The 13,605-nt window shown below is 45.1% G+C and overlaps 2 protein-coding genes across 4 annotated transcripts in view; one reads left to right on the top strand and one right to left on the bottom strand.

The window, feature by feature from the left end:
• The window catches only part of ANKMY1 (ankyrin repeat and MYND domain containing 1), a 58,270-nt gene extending 55,096 nt beyond the window's left edge, over positions 1-3,174 (top strand). For all 3 annotated transcript variants that reach the window (XM_073360054.2, XM_073360051.2, XM_073360050.2), the window contains one exon: positions 1,385-3,174. In XM_073360054.2, coding sequence (XP_073216155.2) covers positions 1,385-1,581 — 197 coding nt within the window. In that variant the 3' untranslated portion in view covers positions 1,582-3,174. The remainder of the gene's footprint in view (positions 1-1,384) is intronic.
• A 311-nt stretch (positions 3,175-3,485) lies between these two features.
• The window catches only part of GPC1 (glypican 1), a 322,306-nt gene continuing 312,186 nt past the window's right edge, over positions 3,486-13,605 (bottom strand). The window contains exons 7-9 of the mRNA XM_073360055.2: positions 12,506-12,639; positions 9,729-9,904; positions 3,486-7,046 (exon numbers count right to left, since the gene is read on the bottom strand). Coding sequence (XP_073216156.1) covers positions 6,829-7,046; positions 9,729-9,904; positions 12,506-12,639 — 528 coding nt within the window. The 3' untranslated portion in view covers positions 3,486-6,828. The remainder of the gene's footprint in view (positions 7,047-9,728; positions 9,905-12,505; positions 12,640-13,605) is intronic.

Genomic DNA, 13,605 nt, shown 5'->3' with positions numbered 1-13,605 from the left:
GAGCTATTAAGACAGAAAGAAGTGGCTTTTGGTCCCCCTCTGTGATGTACACAGACTTACTTAGCCAATAACTTAAGCAAGTGCAACAACATGATTTGACAGGTTTCAGAGTAGCAGCCGTGTTCCTTTCCTTTTAACATGATTTGAGTTATAGGTCTGACTCAAGTCACAGATTTTTTTGACAGCATTATCTATTGAAGCCAGGACAGGTGCTTGGATACTGTCTTTGTACCTGCTTCAGTTGTCACAGAGAGAAAACTGAATGCCTTGCTTTAGCTAACTGGGCCAACTAAGAGAGTTGGAAGCTTTTGGGGTAAAGCTCCCACTACTCAAGCTTCTTGCTGCTTATCGGTTGTCTTTAGTATCTCATTTCTGCCACTTCTGGACTGATGCCCTCTCAGACATAGTGGGCTCACACTATTTCAACTGAGATAATAGCATATTTTATTGGAGGGGAGGGTAGCGCTCTGTCTGTATGCTTTGCCATCTTTTTATCTTTACCATTGTATTTTGTTGCATTTACTTAAAGACTGGACTAAAGGGGCAAAGTAGCATTATTATTGTATGCCAGGACTCAACTACCAGTGCAAAGTTTTGCTTTTTTAAAGTAGCATGATTATGACACACTCACACACACAAAGTGACCACCAGAGCAAGGCAATATATGTTTTTGCCATCATTGATGATTATGTGAGATAATTTTCTCTTTTAACCAGAATCCTCATTCCTGATTCATTGTCAAGTGGTCAAACCTGTTGTTCTTGATTTGCCTTGCTAATGTAGCTTCTACATTCTAAAGAAGAATGGTAGCCTAAACTGAAGAATCTCGTGGGTGATGTGCTGTCATTTATGGTTTAGCTTTTTCCACACCTAGTGGACTTAGACACTTCTTCTATTTAAAATGAGCCGATGTCTAAATAAATTCCTTGGACTACTTTGAAAATCTCAACCTGTACATCTTGCAAGCTGGTTTTCGGGTGCTCTGTGGTAACCTAAACTGTGTTTAGGAGAATTTCATGGTTATTTTGTGCTTTACTTTGCATTTTAAACACAGTGATGTTTTTGATGTGGTGGTGATGGCAGTTGAATTTTGAGCTAACTACCTAGCAATTACAGGCAAGCTCAAGTTAATGCTGACCATTTGCAATTCACTTTTACATTAAGAGACTCTCAGAAGTAATAATGGAGGGGAAAAAATACAAACATCAATGCCCTACACTATCCCTTTAAAGGCCAGCAGGTATGTAGTTTCTGTCATGCTTCCATGTTGCTTGTTAAACTGATTCAGGACTCAGTAATTTTGAAGGCTTGCAGTTGTGTCCAGTTTACTGTTCCAAGAAAACCAGTGTTCCTTCAGAGGCCAATCTATTATTTATTTTTACAGAAAAGCATCAACTTAAGACTAAGTCGGGCATTTCAAGAGAGAGGCAGAGTCCTGCTGGCAGAAAGGGAAGCGAGGGAAGAGGCAGAAGAGAGGTCTTCAGGAAAGACGACAAGAAGCCAAGGCCAGGAAGACTATGTGCAGTGGCCGATGACATGCGTCCAAATCTTCCTTACACTGGGAATTACAGTTACAATTAATCCCACTGTAGAAAAGTTGACCTGGCATCACTTGCCTTTATCTAATAAGTACTATATCAAATAGGAAGCGATAGGATACTAATGATATGTGTGTAATGACAACTTAGCCAGCCAGAGTAATTTTCCAGTGGCCTTCTCTATTTTTATTTGAAAATACTGATTAGCACGGATGCCTCTAACAGTTAGACATGTAAGGAGAGAGCTGGATGATAAAAATGACTACTGTATGGGGTAAAACTGTGTAACAGCTCTTCATGCCACTGAAATAGCATCTGCAATGTGACTTTATTGCATTGCTCATCAACTCCACGCAAATGTCACTCTCCTCTAGCGTGAATTGCCACATAATTATACTATGATTGGTGGGGGGCAACGTGGCTGTTACACTGATTTAGTTAGCTATTCAACTGACCAAACCTTCTGAAAAACAGATTATGCTCCAAAGCATGAAAAATGTCACACAACCTCAAAGCTCACCGTGTTCAGCAAGGAGAACTTTCTGTCTGATCGGGCATGCTCTCGCCTCCCACCCCTCCCTCAGCTTCATTTATTGGCGGATGAGGATGGTGAAAACTTTAGCGCTTACACCTGTTCAAGTCGAAGGGCATTTTGCTGTTGACATGAATGGAAGCAAGATTAGGGGATATTTGCTCATATGGCAGACAGAGGTCACCATGTGGAAAAGGAGGCAATTTTCTGGTTAGGTGTCTCATTTTTAGCGATGCTGAGCACCTACAATTCCTATTGGATCCAGTTGGGGAGGTAGCTACAGGTACTCAGCACCTCCAAAAAGTAGGCCCTGTTTATGTGCCTGTCTGTAGTGTCATGTTTGAAAATTTTGGCCAGAGTACATAAGGACCAGAATAATGTTCCTCACACTCATGTGACTTACATCGGGATGCATGGATGTAACTGAGAACAGAAGCTGACCCTTGGATTGTATATAGTTTGAGCATGTTTGGCCTACCAATAGCTCATTTGCAAATGTGGGGTGTGTTCATAAAGCTACAAAATTGGATACAATTTTTTTTTCCGTTTTCCTATTTCTTTGCTAGTGGCAGTTATTTTAAATAATACAGAGAGGATTTACAGGAGATGAGTGAATTGTAGTTTGTATAAATACTGTTCCTTGTACAGTACCCATGGATAAATTTAGTTCTATAGAATATAGAGATCAGCTGTTTAGCGCTGTGTATATAAAATAGAATCTAAACTCCTGTAACAGAAAGATTTTAATAAATACCAAGTAAACTGGTAAGCTTTACAGAAACAAGAAGTTGATTAATTTCTTTGTTTGGGGGGATGGAAGGAACCTGGAATTCTTTAGGTGCTGTTTACCTCCAGTCACGTGCACTCCTTCTGTCAATATCTGATTACCAGAAGTCTGGGGCTCACCCCCTTGGTATCGTTACCAAGTTCACCAACCTCTGGAAATGGAATTGTGTATATATAGAAAAACAAAACCTATTTCATTCAAAGGGAGCAGGGTGGTGGATTATTTAATTCAGAAAGGCTCTCTACTAGGACCAGAATGCTTTCTTCTTTTAGTTAACTTTTCAAGAAGCAGTATCTTGAGTGCAATAGTAAATAACACTGTGCTTTACATTTACAAATATTTAGTTGTAAATCTAATCTTTTAATTTCTCTCCTTCATTACATCCTCCCCAGTCTCTCTCTCAACAAACTTTACTATGGTAACTTTTTAAAATGTCATCAAATAAATTTCATCTTGTTTTTAAGCATTTCCTATACCTAGAGGTGACTGCTCTCCGCCACACATTTTTGAGCAGGTGAGAAGCTCACAATGGCCATATGATACTGTTGTTAGTGGGTAAACCAAGGACTGAGTGTGGGGCTACTCACAGTTAGAAATAAAATAGTGATTTGTAACAGTGGGACAAATATAGATTTAAGTCTCCAGCCTTTTTATTTATACAAGGATTCAAAGAACATATTTCAACTTTAGATAAACAGTGCAAGATAGTTACAAGTACCTTGGTAACAGAAAGAAATATATAACTGGCCAGCTATGCCAATAAGTGAAATAAATCTTAATCCTCCAGCTAGAAATGCATTTTTTAAAGCAAAGGTGTACTTCAGATATTTGTTATACCTTATCCCCTACCAAGCCCACCAGAAAACAATAGGTTGTTTGTCATTTGTAAAACGATAAATATCTGTGCTCTCAAAGCCGCTAATGATCCCACCCGTAGTTAAAACATACAAATTATGGCACAAAAGAGCAAGTTTAAAGACAGAGATGCTTGTAAATCCACTAGTCCATTTTTCAGGGATGTGGGTGTTTAATTATTCAGATAAGAACAAACCCCAAAGTATTTTTTCCTTATCAAAACACTGAGCATTCACCATCTTGCTAACAGAGAAGCGAATGGTCCTTTTTCCTCTTCCCCGTCCAAAGCAGCAAATCTAAAGTGAGTCATACTCCCTTGATATGGGCTATACCAGTGGCTCCCAGCCAGAGGTCCAGGGCCCCCTGGGGGGCGGTGAGCAGGTTTCAGGGGGATCCACCAAGCAGGGCCAGCGTTGTACTTGCTGGGGCCCAGAGAAGAAAGCCACAGCCCCACCTGTAGGGCCCTGAGCCCGGGCAACTTGCGGGGGCAGGCCTGTGGTGTGGGGCCCCCAGACAGTTGCCCTGTTTGCTATCCCCTAATGCTGGCCCTGCCTTTTATATGCAGAGAACCAGTTGTGGCAGAAGTGGGCTGTGGAGGTTTTATAGCAGGGGGATGGACGGGGGGGCTCAAAGAGAGAGGTTGAGAATCCCTGGGATATAGCACTTAACGAGACAGTCCCCCAAGGCCATGAACTGTGTGTGAGTGCTCCAACAGGCTGCAAATACATGATAATGAGATTATTTTTTTCTCTTCCATTGTGTCGAGCCACAGGTGACTAAATATTTATAAAACTATTGACTGTGGTGCTCAAATTTCTTTCATTTAAAAAAAAATCTACTCCAATGCCCTTTTGACGTGTAACATTTTCCATGCTCCCTCAGAAACTGGGTTAGGAGTTACATAATAGAAGGCTCATTTATACATGTAATGGCAACATGGGCTAAAAATCACTGCACTAGACCAATAAAAGCAAACCTGCCTGAAACTACACCGCAGATTATGATAGGCCCAGTAATTTCTTCAATTCAGAGCCAGATAATTTAAATCGAATGGCAAGGTAAGCCTCTGGCTCAAGTTTAGCTTTAAGAATTAGTGGCAGCTTGGGAATACAACACCAAAATGATCTAAAATTGACTGTGCAGAAGCAAGGTGTAATGAGGGACAATAACTCTCCCATAACTGGCCTAAACACAGTCCACGTTTTGTACAGAAGTATAAGTGTCAGCCCCCATTACGTGGCTGGGTTAGGAAACAGTGGTAGTTGTCCAACAAACTAAGAATTTTAACTCAACCAGGGGCATAAGGACTTCACTATACTTGCTTTCTTGCAACATCTCTCAACATTCCTAGCGCTCTGATCCTACAGTCTTACCTTAAATTGCACATTCCATAAACAGTGACAGCACAAATCAAATTCTGCTTTTCCCAAATCTTTTGTTATGAACCAAAACACATTTTCGCACGTAACGAAAGACACAGCAGTGTTTAAAAGTTTGATAAGCCTATAAACGTCTTAAACATAAGATATGCTTTCTCCCCAAAAATAAAAATCACAATATTAATAACAGCAGAGCCTAAACTCATGGTTCCCCATTGCTAAAAACAGTCAACCGGACTGTATTGTTACTCCAGATAAATTTCCTAGAGATACTTTTCCAAACGATGTTTACTGTATCTGCGAATGAGCTAAGCCAGCTAGGGAACCAAAGTGCACAGCTCTGTAAACACAGACACCCCGAACAGATAGATATGTATGTGTGTATATTTATATATATCGTTTGTTGACAAAAACAAAACCTTTAGTTGAATCCACTCCTGGTACTCATGTAATAAACTACAAAAAATTACTGGCTAACATTAGGAGGCTGTGCATCCATTGCTTAGAGCAGAGGACGGGAAGGTCTAGAAGCATCCTGATGATCCACTGACGCAATGTGTGGCTGCAGCTCAGATACTGGACAGTTTTCATCTTCAGTCACTGCAGTGGTGAAGTTGGACAGGGGAGGGAGGGAAGCAGGCATTCACTTACAAAGAACTCTCAAAGCCCAGATTATACATCTGAGCCATTTTCCTAGGCAAACAAACTACCAAGTGAAGTAAGTAATAACCCACTGACTCCCAATACTGTAACTTATTGCTTTAGGCCTCATAACTCTATGTGTATTAATATGCAATTAGTATGCAAGACTTCACAAAATAGCAATTTGCAACGACCCCTTTGGTAGAAGGTTACTGTTGTCTCTGTCATTAACAAAGAGCTTCAGTCTCCTGTTGGAAACAAACCCCTCAAATGACAAATCTCAGCCTGCATATCGTGATACTGGACGGCAGGTCTAGATTAGATCATTAATAGCTAACTTCAAAGATTTCCAAATATCACGCAAAATCTAAATCTCACTCCCATTCACTTTAAAGTAGGAGCATTATTAATTGCCACTGATGGCTAATTTTAGTAAACAAAACTACTTCTGTACTTGTAAGTGAGAGGACTCTTGCATTTTAGTTGCAAACGCTTGGATAAGGAATCCCATTGCTAATCGAGTTTGTATTAGCATAAGGAATTATTTGAAACACCTACATCCAAGAAAATGAGTGAAGGATCATCTCTCTGCCTGCTTAAGAAATACAACAGAAAATTATGAATGAGCTCCTGAACATAACAGAGTGCTTGCTGCTGTTGTCAGTCCTAATTTTAAAAGTTGCACTGTTCTAAACCTGTCGGGCTTTAGATGTTAATGGGTAAGTGGCATTCTTGGCTACGGTTGTATAACAATATTAGGTTAACTGCATATTCCACTGCAGTCAGTCAAATGGTGACTCTCTGGAGATCATTTTTTCTTTTCCCCCTATCTGCAGAGGCTTGTTTGAGGCCCCAAAGAGCCTCTTTGTGGCAAAACAATGAAATAAAAAATGAGGTACGGAAAGAGGGCCCAGCATTCAAAAAAGAGCAAACAAGGATGGAACAGCTCTAGCACTGCCAGATATCACAAACAATTGAGACCTTTTTTTTCTCCCTCTTTCTTGCCAAGATGAATTAAATATTGTCCCTTTTTTTTTTTTTTTTTGGCAAAGTTAAGACCTCAGCCACAGTCTCTTTCATGGCTGTGCAAGTAAGTTACCGCCGCAAGTACTGCGTTGCAATAACAGCCACAGAAAGGAAGATTAGGAAGGAGGAAGGCAAAAATTTGTTGCTGGCCCCCTTTACGCCACGTCCGGACTGGTTAGGAATAGCATGTACTTCTGGCTGCCTGGTGCTGGGGTTCTTGGAAAGTCTTTTGCCACAGACTTCATCAGGGCAGCCATCACCACTCCCAGAGCCACTGATGTCATCACCTGTACACAGAGAGAAACTCAGGGTGAGACTGACAAATCAAACTTTGTGCTCAGCACAGCACAGGACAGCCACTGCCTCTAGAGGCTTACAAATTCAACCAGACCAGGAGTTTGGAGACGGGATGGCGGGAGAATCCCAGGGGAATGAATACTACGACTGACTCACTGTGTTTCCTTTCATATATATGGTCTGGAATATATGTATTGTATTCCTTCACTAGGTGTACTTGAATGAACCTGGGATGGCGTGGAGTGTTCACAAGCCCTTGCAGTCAGGTGGTTAGCTGGCTCTGTTAGCTGTGGCCAAGGCTTGAGTCAGTCAGTCAGGTCCCTGCCAAACAAGGTAAAGGCTGTAGAGCACACTAGCCCTTCTGTACTTGGTCTCACATTGATGTTGAAATGGCCTATTGCTGTAGCAACTAGATACTGATTGGAAAATTTTAAAACGTGACAAGACCACCCACTGTAGGCTGCTGCTTGTGCTTTGGAGAGAGAGAGTTCAGCTTTAAACCAAAAGCTCAGGTATTAAGTAAGAACATCTTACATCACAGTGTGCGGCTCATGAGACTTAATCTCTGAGGCATTGTCAAGGGCGGTCAACTCCAGACATACACAGGGCTCTTAAGGATCAGATTCAAAGCCCCTGGAAGGCAACTAAGACTCCCCTTGACTTCACAAATCTTTGACTCAGGCCCAGAGTGAACCCAGTCCTAGACTGTTTGACCCCCAGAACTATCATGGATCTCTTCAGCTGAACATAACTGCTGCATCTGGGTACAGGATGAGTTGTGGACGCTCAAATAATCTTTAGAGATTAATTCAATGTGCTGTGGATAATGAAGATCGGTTTAAAGTGAAAAGAGGCTTGAGCACAGGGGTTGTGCTCACGGCAGTCCGCACCTCTCAGGGGGTGGCCTTAAAGTGTAACTCGAAGTAGAGCACATTGCAATATTCTACACTGTCGGTGACAAAGATGGGTAACCGTTGCAAGACTAGTTTTCTATCGAATATGTTTGCCCTCAGCAGGGTTGCACGGGGTGTCTGCCAGGGGAGCATTTGACCCTGTGGAAACACTGTACAGAGCTGTGCAGTATAAAATCAACTTGCTTAAGGTTTTGACATGTCGGCCCTAGTTCATGATGGTTTTTCTGATCACATAATTGTTCTAAATGGGCTACTGTAATTGAATATAGTTATTTAGAACAATGAAAGGAAAGCAAAGCCCAGGTCAACATGAATGTTCACCTGAAACACAAAATGTATGCCAGACATCTTGTCTTTGTTTCTACTTTACTTAAAAGCCTGGCTCTACATTAATTATTTATTTATTTAGTGAGAGATATTCATAAAAAAAGGTTAAAAAGGCAGATTTTCTCTTGAGAGTTCTGTACTTTATGTAGAATTATTTTGATGGCAAATCTAAAATGAACCACAGACTTTAGTGAGACACACTTCTGCTCTGTGTCTTTCTCTAAAGCTTTATCACACCTTCCTCTATGTAAATTAAATACTGAAGGGGTTTCTACAATGAAGCTGAAAAAGACAGACTGCAAAACACTGTTTCTCTCAGGTGGATTTTTTATCTTGCCCAGATGAAGAGCATGGACAATATGGGTTAGATTGTAATGATGGTGTATGGGGTTTTCATCCACAATTACAGCGAATTTCATGGTGGCTGCAGTGTCCTATGATTTATTTAAAAACTATCCAGAAAGATTGTGATTCCATTGCAATCTGGGGGGCTGGGGAGTTCTAAATTCCAAGCTGCTGAATAACACTCTATGGGAAGAATTTCTCACAGGTGAGTTAATGGTTACACAAACATGGAAATCAAATATGGCCATGGGAGATCGAAAATATTTCATCCCTAGCCACCAGGAGGTTGTGCTTTAGCATAGCAATAGCTCCATTTTGTTTGGCCACCCCAGCAGTAAATGGAAGCACACACAATGCTTGCTGCGTAGCCTGTGATCTTACATTGACTTACACATCTCTGGTGCGCACACTAGCAGAACGGGTGCAGGTTCTACAGTCTTGAAGGGAATGCTGTGCCTAGCTCTGACCACACATGATTGTAGAGCTCGGGAGATGATGCTCATTAGTCGAGATGTGAAATGGAAAGCTTTTCCCATTCCCTACGAGCTGTTCAAGGGACAGCTGAAGATCACATGGTCTTTCTTGGGGAGGGGGAGGTTAAACATCCTGGGTTGTGGCCAACATCCTTTCCAATACAGAACAGGCTCTTAGGTGGCATGTGGGGTGCTGCAGGACACAAATGGTGACTGTTACCCTGAGTCAGTACAGTACTGTCAGCAGTGCACCTCATTCTGTTATTCTAATGCCCTTTCGGATGCGGGAGTATCACAGGCTGGATGCAAACCAGCACTCCATTCTGTTCCATAACAAGGGCCAGCAGTTGTTATGAATCAGGCCCTGTACTCACTGTAGGGCAGAGACTGTATCCTCATCAGTGTTTGGAAAACATTAACCCATTTTTTGTGCAATCTAAATAAAAATACCACCACAGGACGCATGTGGGCATTTAGTCTTCTCTCTCGTTTTATCATGCACTGCCAGGAATTGGGATTAATGGATTTTTTCCAGCTGTCATTCAGAAATCACTTGGTATTCACGGTCTGTCCTCATCCCTTTCCCATTACTTGGGATTTTTGGTGTACTCACTAGCATCCTGGAAGTCCACATCATTGCCATTGTAAGCATTGCGCAGTCGGTTTGTCATGATCTTCAGCTGCATGATTTGCTGACGAATGGTCATATCTGGCTTGGTGATGTCCACCTCTACCTCTGGATTATTAATCTGATTGGCCAGACCATCTCCCATCACCTCTGGCAAATACCTACACAGGAAATCAATTCATTCACATTGCTTTTCCCAAACAGTAAATTCTCCTTTTGGTATTACAGGTGCCATTACAACTGATAATCTACCATCTACGAGAGGGAGAGCTTTGCAGCTTGGTAGTATCACAATTGTATTTACTCGTGTTCCAATCGCAGCGTCGTGTTTCTGGTTCGTTCGTCTTTCTGCTCATACTCCTGCACTAGCGTAAGGTGCAATCTGAGCTCCCAACTCTTTGACTATAGAGATCTCCCTGGCAGTGGACAGAAGAGGACAGATTCAGGCAGCCCACACAAGGCACTGAGCTGTGCTGGGAGGTCCATGGTTGGCAGGGCAAAGGGAGGAGGCCAGTGGATTTGCCACTGTATGTGCAACCCAGAATTTACAGCAGGGGTGGGCAAACTTTTTGGCCCGAGGGCCACATCAGGGTGCGAAACTGTATGGAGGACCAGGTAGGGAAGGCTGTGCCCCCCAAACAGCCTGGCTCCCGTGCCCTATCCACCCCCACCCACTGACTGCCCCCCCGGGTCCCCACTCCCATCCAACCCCCCCCATTCCCGGGCTACTTGTCCTCTGACCGTCCCCCCCCCCCCGGGACCCCACTGCCATCCAACCCCCTCTGCTCCCTGTCCCCTGACTGCCCCACTACCTATCCACACTCCCGTCCCCTGACAGGCCCCCAGGGATTCCCACGCCTTATCCAACCCCCACTGTTCCCCGACCCCTGACCGCCCAATCCCCGGAACCTCTACCTTATCCAACCGCCCCCTGCTCCCTGTCCTCTGACTGCCGCCCCCTTACCATGCCGCTCAGAGCGGCAGGAGCTTGCAGGCCCACTGCCTGGACTGAGCCAGCTGTGCTACCCGCACGGTGGCATAACTCAGGGGGAGGGGTTGGGGTCTAGCCTCCCCAGCCAGGAGCTCAAGGGCTGGGCAGGATGGTCCCATGGGCCGGATGTGGCCTGCGGGCCATAGTTTGTCCACCTCTGGCTTACAGTGTGCCTGTCTCCCTCTAGTGGTTGGACCGCCTATTGCTACCAACCATGCACTAACAGACTTGGGTATTTCAGCTGAGGCAGTATAGCCTCACGTTTTTAGAGCCAGAGGTCTCAGACTCTGTCCCACGCTGCTGACAATGACCTCAGGGGCAACACACAATAGAATGACCCCCGGGGGTCTCTATTTAAGGCTACTTCAGCCCTAGGATAGCTGCTGTGGAGTGTCAACTTCTGAAGGGTAGGATGTCCCACCGCCCAAGTGCCCAGGTCAGCTCTGTGCAAGGCTGAGGATCTGGTCCCATGCTGGCACCAGTGGCATAGCCCGCGTGACATCCAGCCCATTACACAAGAAAGGGGCTCATCACCACATGGAAGATTAGGAAACTGACACATTATGACCTAGTCCATGACTGCACTGGAACTACTGGATTTACCTCCTGATATGATTAACAAGGCGGCTGGCAAACCCTTATACCCAATCAACTGGGAGCTGGCTAGCTAGTCATTAAAGCTGCATTTCTCCCTGCTCAGTGTCACTGTCAATCAAGCACTTAAAAAAAACCTTTGGCATTTCAGGCAATGCCTGAAAACATTTTAAAAACTAAGGCCCAGATTCCCAGCTGTCACAGATCAGGCTACCCGGGGATGGTAACAGAGTTATGATGTTTACAACAGCTGAGGATCTGGCCCCAAAACAATGTTTTAAGTGAAAACCATGGGCATAATGTATTTCTATGGTGGCAGAATTTGCAAGGGGTGAAGTCTGAGAGGGAACAGTGCGTGAATGGGTAACTAGATAAATGTTTGCAATTCCCAGCAGTGCCTCTGGGTTTCTTCCAAAGCGAATCTGTCCATTCTACTAACGGCATTTAATGCCTAAGCGTGTGAAGATTCTGTGCGTAATTTTTTAGCAAACGTGCTTCAATGTCTAAAAGTCTAAAATGTGGGAAGAGAGCAACACATTTTAAATTCAAGGCATCCACTTCTCAAAATCTGCCTCTGGAAAAGGGTTAAGCTTTGCACTTGTTCCTGAGAGGCTGGGGCTGAGCCCTTTAAACTGATGGGAACTTACAGCAGGGCCAGTTCTATGGCTGAGATTGAGAGGACCACAGGGGTGTGGTAACCACAGCCAGACTCCTAAACAAGCTGTGCATTGGGCTGACTAGCCCTGGTGGTGCTCAGACCTGGGCAGAAGGAAGGGGGAGGGGATCCGCCCGTAACTGTGGTGTGCAGCTGCTCAGGGGTGCAGAGGAACTCACGCAAAGGAGTTCCTGACTGCCCTGATCAGCCATCAATGGATCCTGATCCCCACACTGCCCCCTGCTGGGGCCGGGGAAGTTACTGTGGCCTTACCAATTCCTAGTGAGTAGAGGACACAGGATTAGGGTTGAAGCAACTGAGGGAGAGGCCCTTGAGGGCAACCATATTTTCGTGAAATGTCCTCTATAATGGAGTTTATGTCACAGGCTGTAAAGCGTCATGGGGCAGGGATGTGGGAAGAACTAGCTTCTCTCTGCACCTACCTTTATCTTCTCTTTCTGGTAGCAGCTTTAAGTTTAGTATGGAGAGTTTTTGCTTTGCTTCTCTACACCCCATCCTTACCTCCCCTTGGCCATTCCGTTCCAGCACTTGTCCTCGTTCACCGAGCCGGATGTTATTTTCTCATTGCAAAGTGTGCTTGGCAAGGCAACCCAGTAATCCTTGATATCTCTCAGCTTCCCTTTGGCATCAGAAACCTGTAAGATGGAGGGAGAATCTTGGCCCAAGGAAACATCTATTAAACCCCAGAGGCTGGGTCGTCCAGCTAGATGGTTCTAGCTCAAGGGTGGCCAAACCTTTTGGCCTGAGGGCCACATCAGGGTGTGAAACTGTATGGAGGACTGGGTAGGGAGGGCTGTGCCCCCCAAACAGCCTGGCCCTTACGCCCTATCCAAACCCACCCACTTCCCGCCCACTGACTGCCCCCCTCAGAACCTCTGACCCATCCAACTCACCCCCTGCCAGGCTCCTTGTCCCCTGACCGCCCCCCCGGGACACCACCCCCATCCAACCCCCTCTGCTCCCTGTCCCCTGACTGCCCCGAACCCTATCCACACCCCTGCCCCCTGCCAGGCCCTCCGGGACTCCCATGTCCTATCCAAACCCCCCTGTTCTCCGCCCCCTGACCGCCCCACCTCCAGAACCTCTGCCCCATCCAAACGCTCCCTGCTCTCTGTCCTCTGACTGCCCCCCGGAACCCCCTACCCAATCTCCCTCGCAGCCCTGCGCACTGCCTCTGCCCCCTTACCACTCCGCTCAGAGCGGCAGGAGCTTGCAGCCCCACTGCCTGGATGAAGCCAGCTGTGCTACCCACATGGCACCGCAACTACAGGGGAGGAGGGACAGCAGGGGAGGGGCCGGGGGCTAGCCTCCCTGGCAAGGAGCTCAAGGGCCGGGGAGGACAGTCCCGCAGGCCGGATGTGGCCCACGGGCCGTAGTTTGCCCACCTCTGTTTTAGCTCATTTATTTTATAACTCCGAGAGAGCATTGTTGTTTTTTCATGTACAGGAAAAGAGCACTAACTTTACCTTAAATAACAGCCCTCAGCCCAAGGAGCTGGCCAACTGAGGCCAACATTTCCATGTGAAGGACTGTTCTGCTGTGTTCATCTGTTTTATAACACAGTTGATATTAAAGCCATGTATCACAATGATGTGCTGGCT

The sequence above is a fragment of the Lepidochelys kempii genome, chromosome 9 (genome assembly GCF_965140285.1).
Source record: "Lepidochelys kempii isolate rLepKem1 chromosome 9, rLepKem1.hap1, whole genome shotgun sequence".
NCBI classification, from domain to species: domain Eukaryota; kingdom Metazoa; phylum Chordata; order Testudines; family Cheloniidae; genus Lepidochelys; species Lepidochelys kempii.
Note: the sequence above shows the minus strand (reverse complement) of the source record. Positions and strands in the feature narration are given on the sequence as shown.